The 12,432-nt window shown below is 40.0% G+C and overlaps 1 protein-coding gene across 2 annotated transcripts in view; it reads left to right on the forward strand.

Annotated features, from left to right (window-relative positions):
* The window catches only part of SAMSN1 (SAM domain, SH3 domain and nuclear localization signals 1), a 95,285-nt gene that overhangs the window by 52,623 nt on the left and 30,230 nt on the right, over window positions 1-12,432 (forward strand). The window contains exon 1 of one of the 2 annotated variants that reach the window (XM_054182321.1): window positions 7,693-7,878. The exons of the other annotated variant lie outside the window; for it this stretch is intronic. Within the exon in view, the coding sequence (XP_054038296.1) occupies window positions 7,822-7,878 (57 nt within the window). The 5' untranslated portion in view covers window positions 7,693-7,821. Of the gene's footprint in view, window positions 1-7,692; window positions 7,879-12,432 lie in introns of those variants that run through there. 2 annotated transcript variants of the gene reach the window in all.

The following is a 12,432-nucleotide window of genomic DNA, read 5'->3' on the forward strand; positions in this document are numbered from 1 at the left end:
AAACAGCTTATTTGCAGGGTCTGACACCTCCCTTCTGATTCATCCTTTGCGCTGAAAAAGAAAGACATTCAGTAAAGAAAATGTGGCAAATATTAAAGCTACTTCATTAAAACTGCATCATAAAACATACATGTGTAGGGGTGCGATTCAGGTATCACAGATAGCATTAATTCTCCCTTTCCTTGGCTTTAAAACTTTGTTTTCCTAATCGAATGAGTTTGTCTGTCTATGGTACGTGAGGGGGCTATTTTTTAGGGTTTTAGGTATTATTACTTAGGTTTGTAGGGGTGTTTGAACCCGAAGATATTTCAAAGATTTTTGTCAGCTTTCACCTCCCAAACTAGAGGAGCATAATATTAACATTTCTTTTCACCATTTTTTACATATACTATAAAATTACTTGATGTAATCTAATGGGCCTATATCTAGCTTCCAGAGTTTTGCTGCTGCTGGAGTGAGACTCCTCTCCAGTTTGCTGTCTGTAGCTCAGTAGAACTTTAAGCAGATCATGGAGCTGTTGGAGGGAAAAGTTTTCTTGCCTTTTCATCAACCTCTTTTTTCTGTGGCAGCAGCAAGGCAAAAGAGATAGAAAACACACGAGATAATATATGTGAACGAAATAAAAAGGATCAGATAGGTAAGAGTAAGAGATAAAAAAAGACTCAAGTGAGTCTAAAGCTCATATACTTTGTGGGAAGTGAGAGGGGAAGGAGTTTGATATTACAATGAAAAAAGATCAAAATTGGTGGAGAGAATCCTGAAGAAAAGTGGGGTGTTTGTGAAGAGGCAAAGCATCCATCTCCCTTTCCACAGATCACAGTTTTGGAGACAGCCTGCCCTTTCCGTTATCTCCCCAAAGACAAGTTACTGGCATGTAAGTAATTACCTTATACCTACTGAGTACCCCGACTGTCCCTTTGAGTGCTTTTCTCCCACAGCCTGAGATAAAACACGTTATCTTAAATCCTTAATGAAATAAATTCATGTGACTGTGCTTCACTTCATCTTGGTCATGGGCTAAGAGCATGTTCCCACGCTGTTAGTGAGGCCCAGCTGACCGGTGGCAACTTACTCAATTGTGACCTTTCAGCCCCGGCCCAAAGCATCCCAGGGAGCCTCAAGTGAGGCAAGCAGGGCACTAAGCGTGACCGGCACAGAGTGCAGCAATCACCTGGCCAGTCATCCCCAGTGAGGGACTTGGTGCCAAAATCCAGCAGGAAAAGTGCCTCCTCTTCTTTATTGGGGGAGGGGGAGCTCAGTGTGGCTGCGGCTTGCCCACCCTCCCTCGCCCCTGCACTGGAGCAAATGGCTGATGGACTGGGGTAACCACCTATGCCTGCCAGACACCCTACAGAGCAGGTGCCAGACCTCCCTGCAGCGAGGTTCAGGCCTGGAAGTGAGCATGAGAGCAAATCAACCACTCAAGTCTCATTCCCGGTATGTGGGATTTGGCAGGTCTGCTGACGGAGCTAGCCTGACCCGCATCCTCCTTGATTTTGAAGGTATTGCCATTACTGTTAGCACCTGAATCAAGCGTTGCAACAGATAAGCCCACAGCTCTGGTACAGAGTGCTTTAAGAAAGGAAAATCAAACGTAAGATTGAAACGAATCACCTATTCTTGATGAAATATTTTTGTGTTTCTGCTGGCTATCAATCGGGTACCATATCAGTTAGATGGGTGGAAAGAAAGTTTTAAAAACAATTAGAAATAAAGCCAGCTTGTCCCCCTCTGTCCCTTCCAAATTTTGATTTTTACCCGCTTGAAACCATGTTCAAAGAGGAAGGCAGAATATCGTTTTTCTCTAGAATCAAAATGAAATTGAAGCCCTGCAAGTGAATATGCAGCGTATGGCACTTTATTCCTTTTCATGTTAGCATTTGCACAGCAGTTCTAACGCTGTGATGGCACGGCGAGTTGACACTCTGACATCAGTGAAGAAATTCAGCAGGAGATGTTTACTGGTAAAAGATGGCTCAACTACAAAGAGTTTCCTGACAGCAGGCTGCGCATTAGAGTTAATCAGAATTTACTTTTGTTGATCTTGATTCTAATCAGAGATAGGCAGGCAGACATCATGTACATACCTTGAAAAAATCCCCTGCTGCACTGCCAGTGCTTGTGCATTAAGCTGGTCTTCTAAACGCCGAATGAAGCATGTCATGTTTTGTGTATGAGATTAAAAACACAGAGCCTAAATTTATTTTTATATAAGTTCCCTTTATCGAAAATCTCATATTCGTTTTTTCTGAATAGATGTGCAAGGCAACTGTCACTCTCTATCTGTAAATGCATTTCTGGGAGGCTGAGCTTCAGCTGGGTAACTATAAAACAACAGTCATATAAACCTGCAAATCATGTAGGATAAAATGCCCTTGTAGCTGATTAGTAATTGCAGTGTTCACTAACAGAATCCGTTGAGATGTTCTAGGCACGAGCATTGCGATGCAGCTTTGAGCTGCATTTTAACATTCGCTCCGAGAAACAGCGTGCTGTTCACTGGCATGCCTGAACCCACAGCAGCATCGTCCTGACAGTTACTTTCTGTTATTCATCACAGACAGTAAAGTGTGTTCTGCTTACAATAAATTGTACAGGAAAACCACCAGTGACGCACATATTTCTGTTGGAAATTATTACACCGATGCTGGATAAGCCTGTGACTGTGTTTTACAAGACACCAACCTTGCTGACTTTGAATTTTCCCAACAGGAATACCTAGAAGATATAGACACAACTTTGGCTCTTAGCCTTCAAGGTAATAAGAAAGGGATTTGTTCAATAGGTGAAAGCCAATCTCCTTGAGGATCCTTCTGTCACAATAGTATAGATTTTTATTAGCGTTAGTGCTAACCTGACATAGTGTAGGTATGACTGATCTGTTCATCTACTGCTAATGCAAGAGAATGTGTTGGGATCAAAGTCTGAGATAAGTTCTTGGTACTTCATTTTCCCTTTAGGCCAAGTGGTGTTGGGAGCACGCCAAGGACACAGTCTGAGGGCTCAGCAATGAGACACTTTTTCTTACTCACGGAGTAGCAACCACTTTTTGTACCAGACATATCTTTAAATTGAGTAGAAGCTTTGGTAGTAATGCTCTATAGCCTGTCCCTGCCATATTTCTTTGTGACTCCATTGACCTTAGTGGCAAAGGATTAGCATAAGAGAAGGAAGAATCACAAAAATATTTTTTCAGGAAAAGAAGGAAGCCCAATAGTCTGAGAGAGGCCGAATTCACAATTCCTGGGATGGCACGATGAAGGTATACCTACTGCTCTGCACCCTGAAAGTTGCTTAAACAAGCCTAGACTCCACTCAGTTATTGTTCCGTCATGCTGTTTCACTGTGTGTATGGCATTAAAAATCTCTCCAATGTAAATTATTTAGCAAAGATCAAGGTTTTGAAGCTAACTTCAGATGTTAGTTACTAGCTTTGCTGAATAGCCAGTTTCGGCAGGCCTCGTAAGAATTACACTTTGTACAGGATAGGAGTCTTCTTGATATAGTGTTAACTCCCTGACAAATCAACGGTGTAAACTTAAAATATTCTTTAATCCCACCTTGTCTCTCAAAGACTTCGAGTTTCTGTAGCTTCTTTGTTTTTCATTCCTGGTGAAAAGCACATAGGAGCCTATTCGGTACGACATTACACACCCTTGTTGCATGAAGCCCCCAAGCATTTTTGGACCAATTTTCAGTACTAAATTCTGGATGCTTGCAGTGATGAGTTTGCAGTGAGTGCGGGAGTTTCAAAGATGGGACCTTAAGCACTCAGATCAATTCCCCAGCATCCCAATGGAAAATCACAGCCTCAATCTTTGGAGTTAAAATTAAAAGCGAGTGTTTAGTTAAAATAGTTATAAAGACAGCCCAGACTGCAACGTCTGGCTTCTTTTATGGGTTGCTGGCAGGGGAGGGAGGGCTTAACTTCACTTTTTCACTTAGCTCCTTTTAGTTTCCATAGAGCGTTTGCCATAGTAGTTTATGGAGAGAGCTCTGCTGAGGAGCAGCAGTGACCGTAACTGTGGCTGGCCCTTGCTCAGATTAGACCAGGAGAGGGAAGTATCTAGCTATGTTCTGGCCCATTATTAATACATATGAGGAAATTGTGCCCTGCTCATGAACATTCCTTGAGGAAATAAAGATTAAATTTGTTAAGTAAATTATTCACTGCAAATTATTCACTCAGCTCCACTTGCTATTCTGAGATTTCTGCGATATCTAAGGGAGCTAGATCATACAGGGAGAGGCATGGCCATAAAAGCAGAGGCTGAAGGCATGATTCCTTTCTTGTACAAAGTACAAGTCTTATTTTAATTAAAATAAACAGACTAACACACTCTGGGATTGTTTAGCATTAGGGAAAGCAATGTACAGCCCCAGGGTATCTCTGAGTTTCCGGTTAAACTCGAAGCAGATTTGTCTGACAGACAATGAAAAACGAGTTGCTAACATGAAAAAAGTCTCATTTCATTTGTTTTTTGACAGGTGGCCAGTGTGCTAAACCATTCCATCTACTTTGCACGCTACTTGTTGGTATTATCAGAATAATCAAGCATTGAAAGGATAAGTTTACGCTTGCAGTTTAGACTGGAAGTAATCTCTCCTTTCAGGGCATGGTAACTGGATGGAGCCACTGAGGGGATATGGCACTGCTGCGGCACCTGCTATCATGTGGGAGGGAGGCACATAAAGCACTTGAATGTGCAGGAACTTTCATCATGGTCCATTCATTAGAACTGAACAATGATAATAATAAGCTATAATGTATGTTGCCTTTTATAAATACAATGACAGTGCAAATCATTCTCATGGGGTTGTCTTAATTATTTTTAAGTGGATAGCCTTTTTTTCCCCACAGGAATTTCCAGAGAGAAGAGTGACATTGCCTGGGTATTTCTAATCCAAGCCCCATAAAATTCACCTTAAAAACTTCTATTGATTTCACTGGGGTTTGGATCAAGTTCAAAGACCAGAAAGGAAATGGAATAAGTTATCAGCAGTCATGTCCGATAGAAAACTAAATATGAGAATTTTTATTTTAATTTTACATAGATATTCATCCCCCCTTGAAAAATCATCTTCAAATACAGAGGATATAAGCGCCAAGCTTATTATTCATTTTTAATTGAGAAGTGGCCCCTTTGAAATGTATTGATTAACTAAATTAAACGAACTTAATGTTACATGTGTTTGATTTTCTTCACTTTGTTACTTTTTAAAACCAGTGTGGGTCAACTTTCCAAGGGCAAGAACATAATCAGGTCAGCTTTCAAGCTGCTATAATTTTTCTGATATGTGGATGAGAAAAGGAAATAGATATAGGTGGGTACTATATCTCTTGAAATGGCCTCTTTCTTCCTGTTTAACAATAAATATTCTACAGAAAGGAAGCTCATATATCACTCTTCAGATGAGGTCCCATTTTATTAATCATGAAGATTTTAACAGTAGCCCGAGACAGGAAATCACAGTCTAATGATCAGCAGAGTCTGATTTAATACTCACATTTGGATCAGATTAAAAAGAAAAACAATATACTGCAATGTACTTATATGTAGATAAATAATCAGGTTTAATTACCATAGAACATACATAAAGCTTTTATAACAACATATGGCCCTACTGAATTACTAAGGTTGATTAAATATCCATGGTAAAACCTCCTTATGGTTAGAAACTTAAATAGACTTTTCAGGTGTTATTATCAAATATAGGAAGGAAACATCTCTCTCAGAGTTTGACAATATCATTTATTAATTAATGATTATTAATAATAACAATTCTTCTGAATGGTGATGGATATGTCATTAATAATAACAATAATAAATTCAAATCTGTTCTGAATTAGTGTAGTTCAGATTAAAATGTGAAATGAAACATCTTGGTTAATGGGTTGAGGTTCAACACATGCGCCACTGCAATCCAATAACCTAGAGAACAATCTTGCATTATATTTGGCAGAATTTCAGCATGTTAACTCCAGTTCCTCCTCCCCTTCTTACCCACCCAGTTCTTAGAAGGTCTGGAAAGGAAAACCTCAGTATACCACTAGCATATAATAATTACTGTTGCACCAGTCAGTCTCAGTCCATTCAGTTGCCCACTCATCACAATCCAAGAAGGCCTCCAAAACTTTTCCTAGACATTTACATAGAAATCCAAATAGCAAACTGAAATGGGAATTCATCTGATGAGCTGTGTCTTATCTCTCCCTGGAGTATTCACATGGTGGAGGAAGAAGACAGCAATTCAGCCAAGAGACCACCTGCCTATTTCCTCATGCATGCTTCAAAAAGTTAGAAGTGTTTATGGGACTGGGAGAGGGAATTCTAAGAAATAAGACCTTGTGCATTTCTCATTGGCTTTCAGCCATCAGTTCTTTCCTTTTTCAGTTTGGATGGTTTCTTGTTTAACTTTGCTTGAAATTAGAATTCAACCAAATCTTAATATTAAAAGTATGACATAGAAAAAGAAAGGGATGTGCACTGAGTATTTGGATTCACAAGGACTTCCGAATTTTTATTTGGTGCAAGAGACCTCCACAGTGACTTGCTTTTAAAAGAGCTTTTATCTATGCAAAACTTATGAATAAAAGTTGCTTAGAATAGATTTGATTGAAACAAAAATTTTGAAAAAATGTTATCAAAGTTTTGAAAAAAAAAAAAATAAATAAATTTACCAATCGTTTTTTTTTGGCAATTCCTCTTGAACCGTTTTCTTGCAACTTAGAAATACATTTTTTTTTTGTTTGTAGTAATTTGAAATTAAGATTTAATTGAAGCTCTGTGGGTAGCCCAAAAGTTTGGGGATTGAAATTGAGAATTTGTCTCCATCTTCCAGCAAAAAGTTGGGAATTTTTCATGGTTTCAGGTTTTGTGGCCTATGATCCACAACAAATAAATTTTATTTAGGATACTCAAGACTTCTGTTTGTTTGACTCTGGCAAATAATATCAGGCAAAATGAAGGAAAAATTCAAAGCTATCTTAATACCTCCACTTTCATTTAGCCTCTGGGCTGTTTTTAAAGGTACTATAAAGGACTTTTGTCATTCTCCCCTGTCTCTTTGTTGTAAGCCTTCTGTTAGACTTGCTTCTTCTCATTGTGACTTTGTCACCAAATCAAGGACAATGGAGATCTGAAAAGTGCTATTTCAGGGCGTCCAAATTCTGTGATGAATAGCAAAGAATTATTCCGCCATGCAAAAGAAGAAGATGGCTTTAGAAAACTTCCCTTCTCTACCAAACAGTGACTTTTAATCTCTTTGCTTTTATTGCATTACTGTAGAGCCAGGAGAGAAAGTGAGGTGTTAGGGACCAGCTAGACCACGTACCACAGTGCGGTGCAAATCTCCTGGGCAATAACATCCCTTGCTCCTCTGAACAGCAGCACACCTTCTTCATACTGAGTCCCAGCAGAAGTTGATATGAAGGGTACAGTTAGTTCCACAATGGGGAAAAATGAGAGAGGAAAAGAGGACGATTTTCTTGATGTTTTCCAAAGTCTTACTGAGGCCTGGTGGTGGCACAGAAGGAGATAAATTCTAAAGCATTTCTGACTCCGAACCCTGTCCTCATTTTCAACTCATCTCCTTAGTACACCTCTCTCATTCTTTTCCCCATCACTTCCTTCCTCCCTCCCTCCCCAAATGAAGATTTCAGCTCACTCACCCATGCCACAAAGCAGCCGCGTGAAGTCACATCCTGAGAGAATAAGGAACTGCATAACTGATGTATGCCTGTGTATTAGACTTTGTTGAACTTAGTTTGGTTACAAGCTAGTAGCAGTTGCACGTCAGTTGAATAAACGTGAATTAAAAATGTTGAAGAGAAAACCATCTAACGTGTCTGATAAGGAGAAAAGTCAAAAGCCAAAGGTAAGAATGTTTAATTTTTATTGTCAATGAATAATAACGGCAATTCTTAACAATTTTTAAAAAGAGGTTTTCCTTTTAAATCCTAGCTTCAGGATTTCCTGATGTGCTAGCAAGCGTCTAAGTGCTGTAATCGCAGGAATCTATTTGTATATACTTTATATAAGTAATGATCCAATTCAAGAAAACATCACTGTGAAGCTGCTATAGCTGTACTAAAGAGTCCTGGTACGGGACTTTGTTGTTATATGCTCTGCATCAGCCTTCTAACAGAGGGGCTCACAAAAATCCCCACTCTTCCTTTCATATAGGATAAACTGATGATGTCCCACAAAAGAGTGTGAGAACCAGTGAAAAATTGGAAAAGCTATTGAATTTGTTCCTTATTTTAATAAATCTGCTTTTGCATCATCATAACCAAAGGAGGAGAGGGTACTTGGCAATCTGTGTTTGTCATCTTCATTTTTCTGGGAACGATTACGCTTTCAGCCTGAAAGAAATACTCTGAATAAATTGATAGTATGCTACACTGGACACTTTCTACAATCTGGAATTGCAAGAAAGGAAGTGAGAGTTTTGCAAGATGTGTAAGGATGTGTCCTATGCTAGAAATTTATTTTCAGTCCCTGGGCTGGGTGCAAAATGATCTTTGTGAGCGCATCGTAAGTCTGAAGAGAAATGGATACTGCTAGACCTGAGCGCTTCAGTATCCATTTCTATTTCAATTTGCCAGTGCTGAAAATTTAACTAAGAGATTAGAAAAGCCTTTCAGTATATCTCTGCTCTCAGTAACTCAGTGTCTCCTAGTTTACAGACCCATCTTCTCATTGTTTGGGAATACACCTAATTTTGTGACTTCTGTGTCCTAAAAGATTATTGCAGACACTGTTCCAGCAGGAATGTCGTTTGCTTTTACACGGCATTGGCTTTTGTGTATTGCACTTGCAGGTTTGGACTATGACTCATTAACAATTAAAATTAATGGGTTTTTACATGGATTTGGAACAATTTTGAATCCATTTTCCCTGAGACTTTAATGGTTTTTTAAGCATATCACTGGTTGGTATGTGTTTTCTTCTGTTCAATCATCATGCTGTTTTTTAAAGGCAGGGAAGAAGTATAATTAATATCTAATTACACTATAGGTTAAGCAAGAAATGACCACAAGGGACTGTGGATGGGCTTTGTTTTCCTGTCTGTTAAATATTCTGAAAAGCCAGTTTTGGTCACTCTCTTCTTATAGAATAAGTCATTCCTTAAAAACAGTCTGATATTATTTTTTTTCCCCCCTGGCATTCTGGCTTCTCAAAAAGTATACATATATATCATGGTCATAGGTGTGATTCACTGTATGCGTAAAGCAGGGATAAAAAGAGTCCAATCATTTGACTGAGTGTCAAACCTGCTGAATTTGCTGTGCTGACTTTGTCTTATTGTGAATGTTTACAAAAATGGAAAGGTCTTGGTAAAGTGGCTCAGGGTGTCTTTCTGCCTCAGTAGCGTACTTTGAAACACTCCGCCTGCGGTAGTCCCTCTTTTGCACAGAATTGTGTAAACGTTCCACGATGAGAAAGTTTTTGCTGAACACGCTATTCACAAAAAGGGCACGGGAGGGGACAGTCCTGCGTCGCATGGAATAGAAATCTTAGCTTTTTGTAGCATGTTTCGAAACATGCCCCGCGGAAGCAACGCAAATACTGGAGTTGCTTAATACAGAATTGTGTAACGTGGGACACGGGTCCTTACCTCTCGACAGAAGTTACAGGATTTCACAAGTGACTTCCCCAGATCACTTCCTGGCTGCCCCTGCCCTGCGCAGGCGATGTTTGGTACCTCCTCATACTCGCCGGGCAGGATGACATTGTCACTGTGGGGGTCTTGGGCTACCTTCCCTTTAGGTGGCTTAGATGTTCCACTGTCTCCAGTACATTCATACGGGGCTGACACAAGACCTATGGGAGGGCCATGGGGCCTGGAGTCTTAAGTGGAAATCAGGTTTGCTACCTTAGGGCCGCAGAGAGGGCACTCAAAAGATCTTTTTGGGTAACTGAATCTTACCCGTAGTGACCAGTTGTCTTTATCACAGTTGGATGAAATTTTGTGTATTAATTCAAGTGTTTCACCAGGATTTTCTTTTTAATCCTTTTGCTTTTATTACTCTCTCATATGAAGAATATAGGCATCCAGCTGTGCGTTCTGATAAAGATGAAGGAATACCATGCAAGGCTGGTGTTAAAACCCTTCTCGAGGCAATTCGCTGTCCCTGCATAAAGCCTCTACTCGTGGTGGGCAAGCCAGTGACCAGTGCAGAACTAAACAGATTTTCAGTATCTAAGTGCCAGTTCTCTGTGTGCAATGCATTACTTCACTTTATTGATGTCATGGTTTGGGCCGGCCTGGCCACTGATGTGATTACTGTGGTGCTTAAGGGACTTCTACAGATGCATTAGGTGCTACACAGACAAGAAGTAGCATCTTAAAATTCTTAGTGTCTGCTAAGAAAGGGTTGATACTTGTCCGTTGCCACGAAATAGTAGTGTTGCAGTTTGTTTTGTTATACCGCAGGATTTGTGTAGTGCTGCAGTCATGCTAATAACTTCTTTGCATATCTGGCAGCTTTTGCATATGCATGGATATGCATACAACTGCTGTATGCTTTGTATGTAAACTAAATAAATAAACATTTATTGATAGGCAAAAAAAAAAAAAAATTTATACTTGGGGTCATCCCACAGAAAATAGGGAGAGAAATGCAAGAGAAATGTTTTCAAAAGACATACTGGAAGGATTCCGATCCTTTGCCAATGTTTATCATTGTAGCTACACGTACTGCCATGGAACTGTACAGTTATACCTTGTACATCAGCTGAGGACCCAGGTAGCTGAAGCATAAAGGAAAAGTCCTAAGCCTTTAAAATACCCTGCTTAATATTGAAGAAATTCAACCAATTGAAGGGCTAAGCTCTCTATTTCAAGCCTGTCTGATCTAACCTGTCTATCCTGGACCTTAAATGACTTTCTATCACAACAGATTGTGTGCACCTCCCGTCAGGGCATCCACCAAGATTGCTGCAGCTCTCTCTCAGCGCTTCCTTTCAGTCCTCACCTGCCCCCCTTTCTTTCCTGTCAGACGAGACGTGGCTTGGTTTATATGGTGTAGCTGTCCTGAGCTGCAGCATTATTTGTGGGCAGGTGGGGTCAAAAAACAAAGATCTTTCACCTAGCCCTGAGCTTTGGGGTCACGCCGATGGCCGGAGTCAGCCCGGCTCCGGCAGCTCACTGCAGGGAGAGCATGTGCCTCCTTCCTGCAGTTCCCGAGTTTTAGCTGCTGAGCAGGAAAGTACTATAGCAAGTGGGGGGAGGGATGCTTTTACCAGATGTGTTTCAGCTATGAGTTTGTGCAGTCTGTCCCACCACGCCTTAGAGAGCTGGACAGGAGGAGTGCGGTTGACTTAAGGTGATGAAACAAAGATCCCTAAAATCACTTGTATTTTAGCCTCTTTGGCCCCTTACGACATTACAGGTGCCAGCGTACCTGTGGAGTGTCATGAAGCAAATTTAGAAAGATGGTAAAAAAAAATTCTAAGAAATTATACAGGAATGCAGGATCTAGTCTCTTTTCCATATGCTTCAGGCAACAGCATATCCTGGCACCACACAACTAAAAAACCATTAAAGCATTTTACAGCTATTCTGCATTCCACTTTGCACTGTTTTACACATTTGACCAGGTGCAAATGACAATGGAAGGTGCAAATAATCTGTAAAACATCCCTGCTTTGTTTTTCCCACTTCACGGGATGCAATGTGCTGGATAGAGCCTATTTCTTTCTCCCTTTCTTTCAAATTCCTACGGACATAAGAGCAAACTTGAGAACTGCCTGATGATTCTTGGCTTTACTTCAAACTGAGGCAAAGACGACTTTGTGCCATTTTTTTCTGGCTTGACTGAAGAAAGTCTTGTGTCATTATTTTACATGACAGTTGATCTATGTTTATGCTAAAGGTTTGAGACGTTTTTGTTTCCTTATTCTGCTTCCAAATGCGCTTGGTCCTTGAAACTCAGACTACTTCTGGTGTGTAAGACAATTCAGGGTCAATGCCTGTGCATTTAGTTTAGGCAAAAATACATCCAAGATTCTAATTAAATCAATATTCACTTACTTAGGTGATAAACTATTATTTATTATCAGGGCTATGAGAAAATAATGGCAAATCCAATGGGAGAAAATATTTTAATGTGAAACTTTGTTCCCTAGCACTATTTCATACCAATAATTTTCCTTTTTATAAGCTTTAAATGAAACCCTGCCTCCACGGAAATCAATGCACATTTTTGCCATAGACTTGAGGCCATGATTTCCCCTTCTTATATATTCTTCACAGAAGGCCTGATCCTGATTCTGAAAACACTTAAATGAATAAATTAGCAGAGATACCATTGATTGCAATGGGATTTGTCATCTGAGTAAAGTTTATTGCTTGCCTAAGTGTTTGGAGCCTGTAGTGCAGACAAATGCTGTAAGCAAGTTTTTTGGTGCTGCTTTTTTTCTTAGA

This window comes from Rissa tridactyla, chromosome 1 (genome assembly GCF_028500815.1).
Source record: "Rissa tridactyla isolate bRisTri1 chromosome 1, bRisTri1.patW.cur.20221130, whole genome shotgun sequence".
Classification (NCBI taxonomy): Eukaryota; Metazoa; Chordata; class Aves; order Charadriiformes; family Laridae; genus Rissa; species Rissa tridactyla.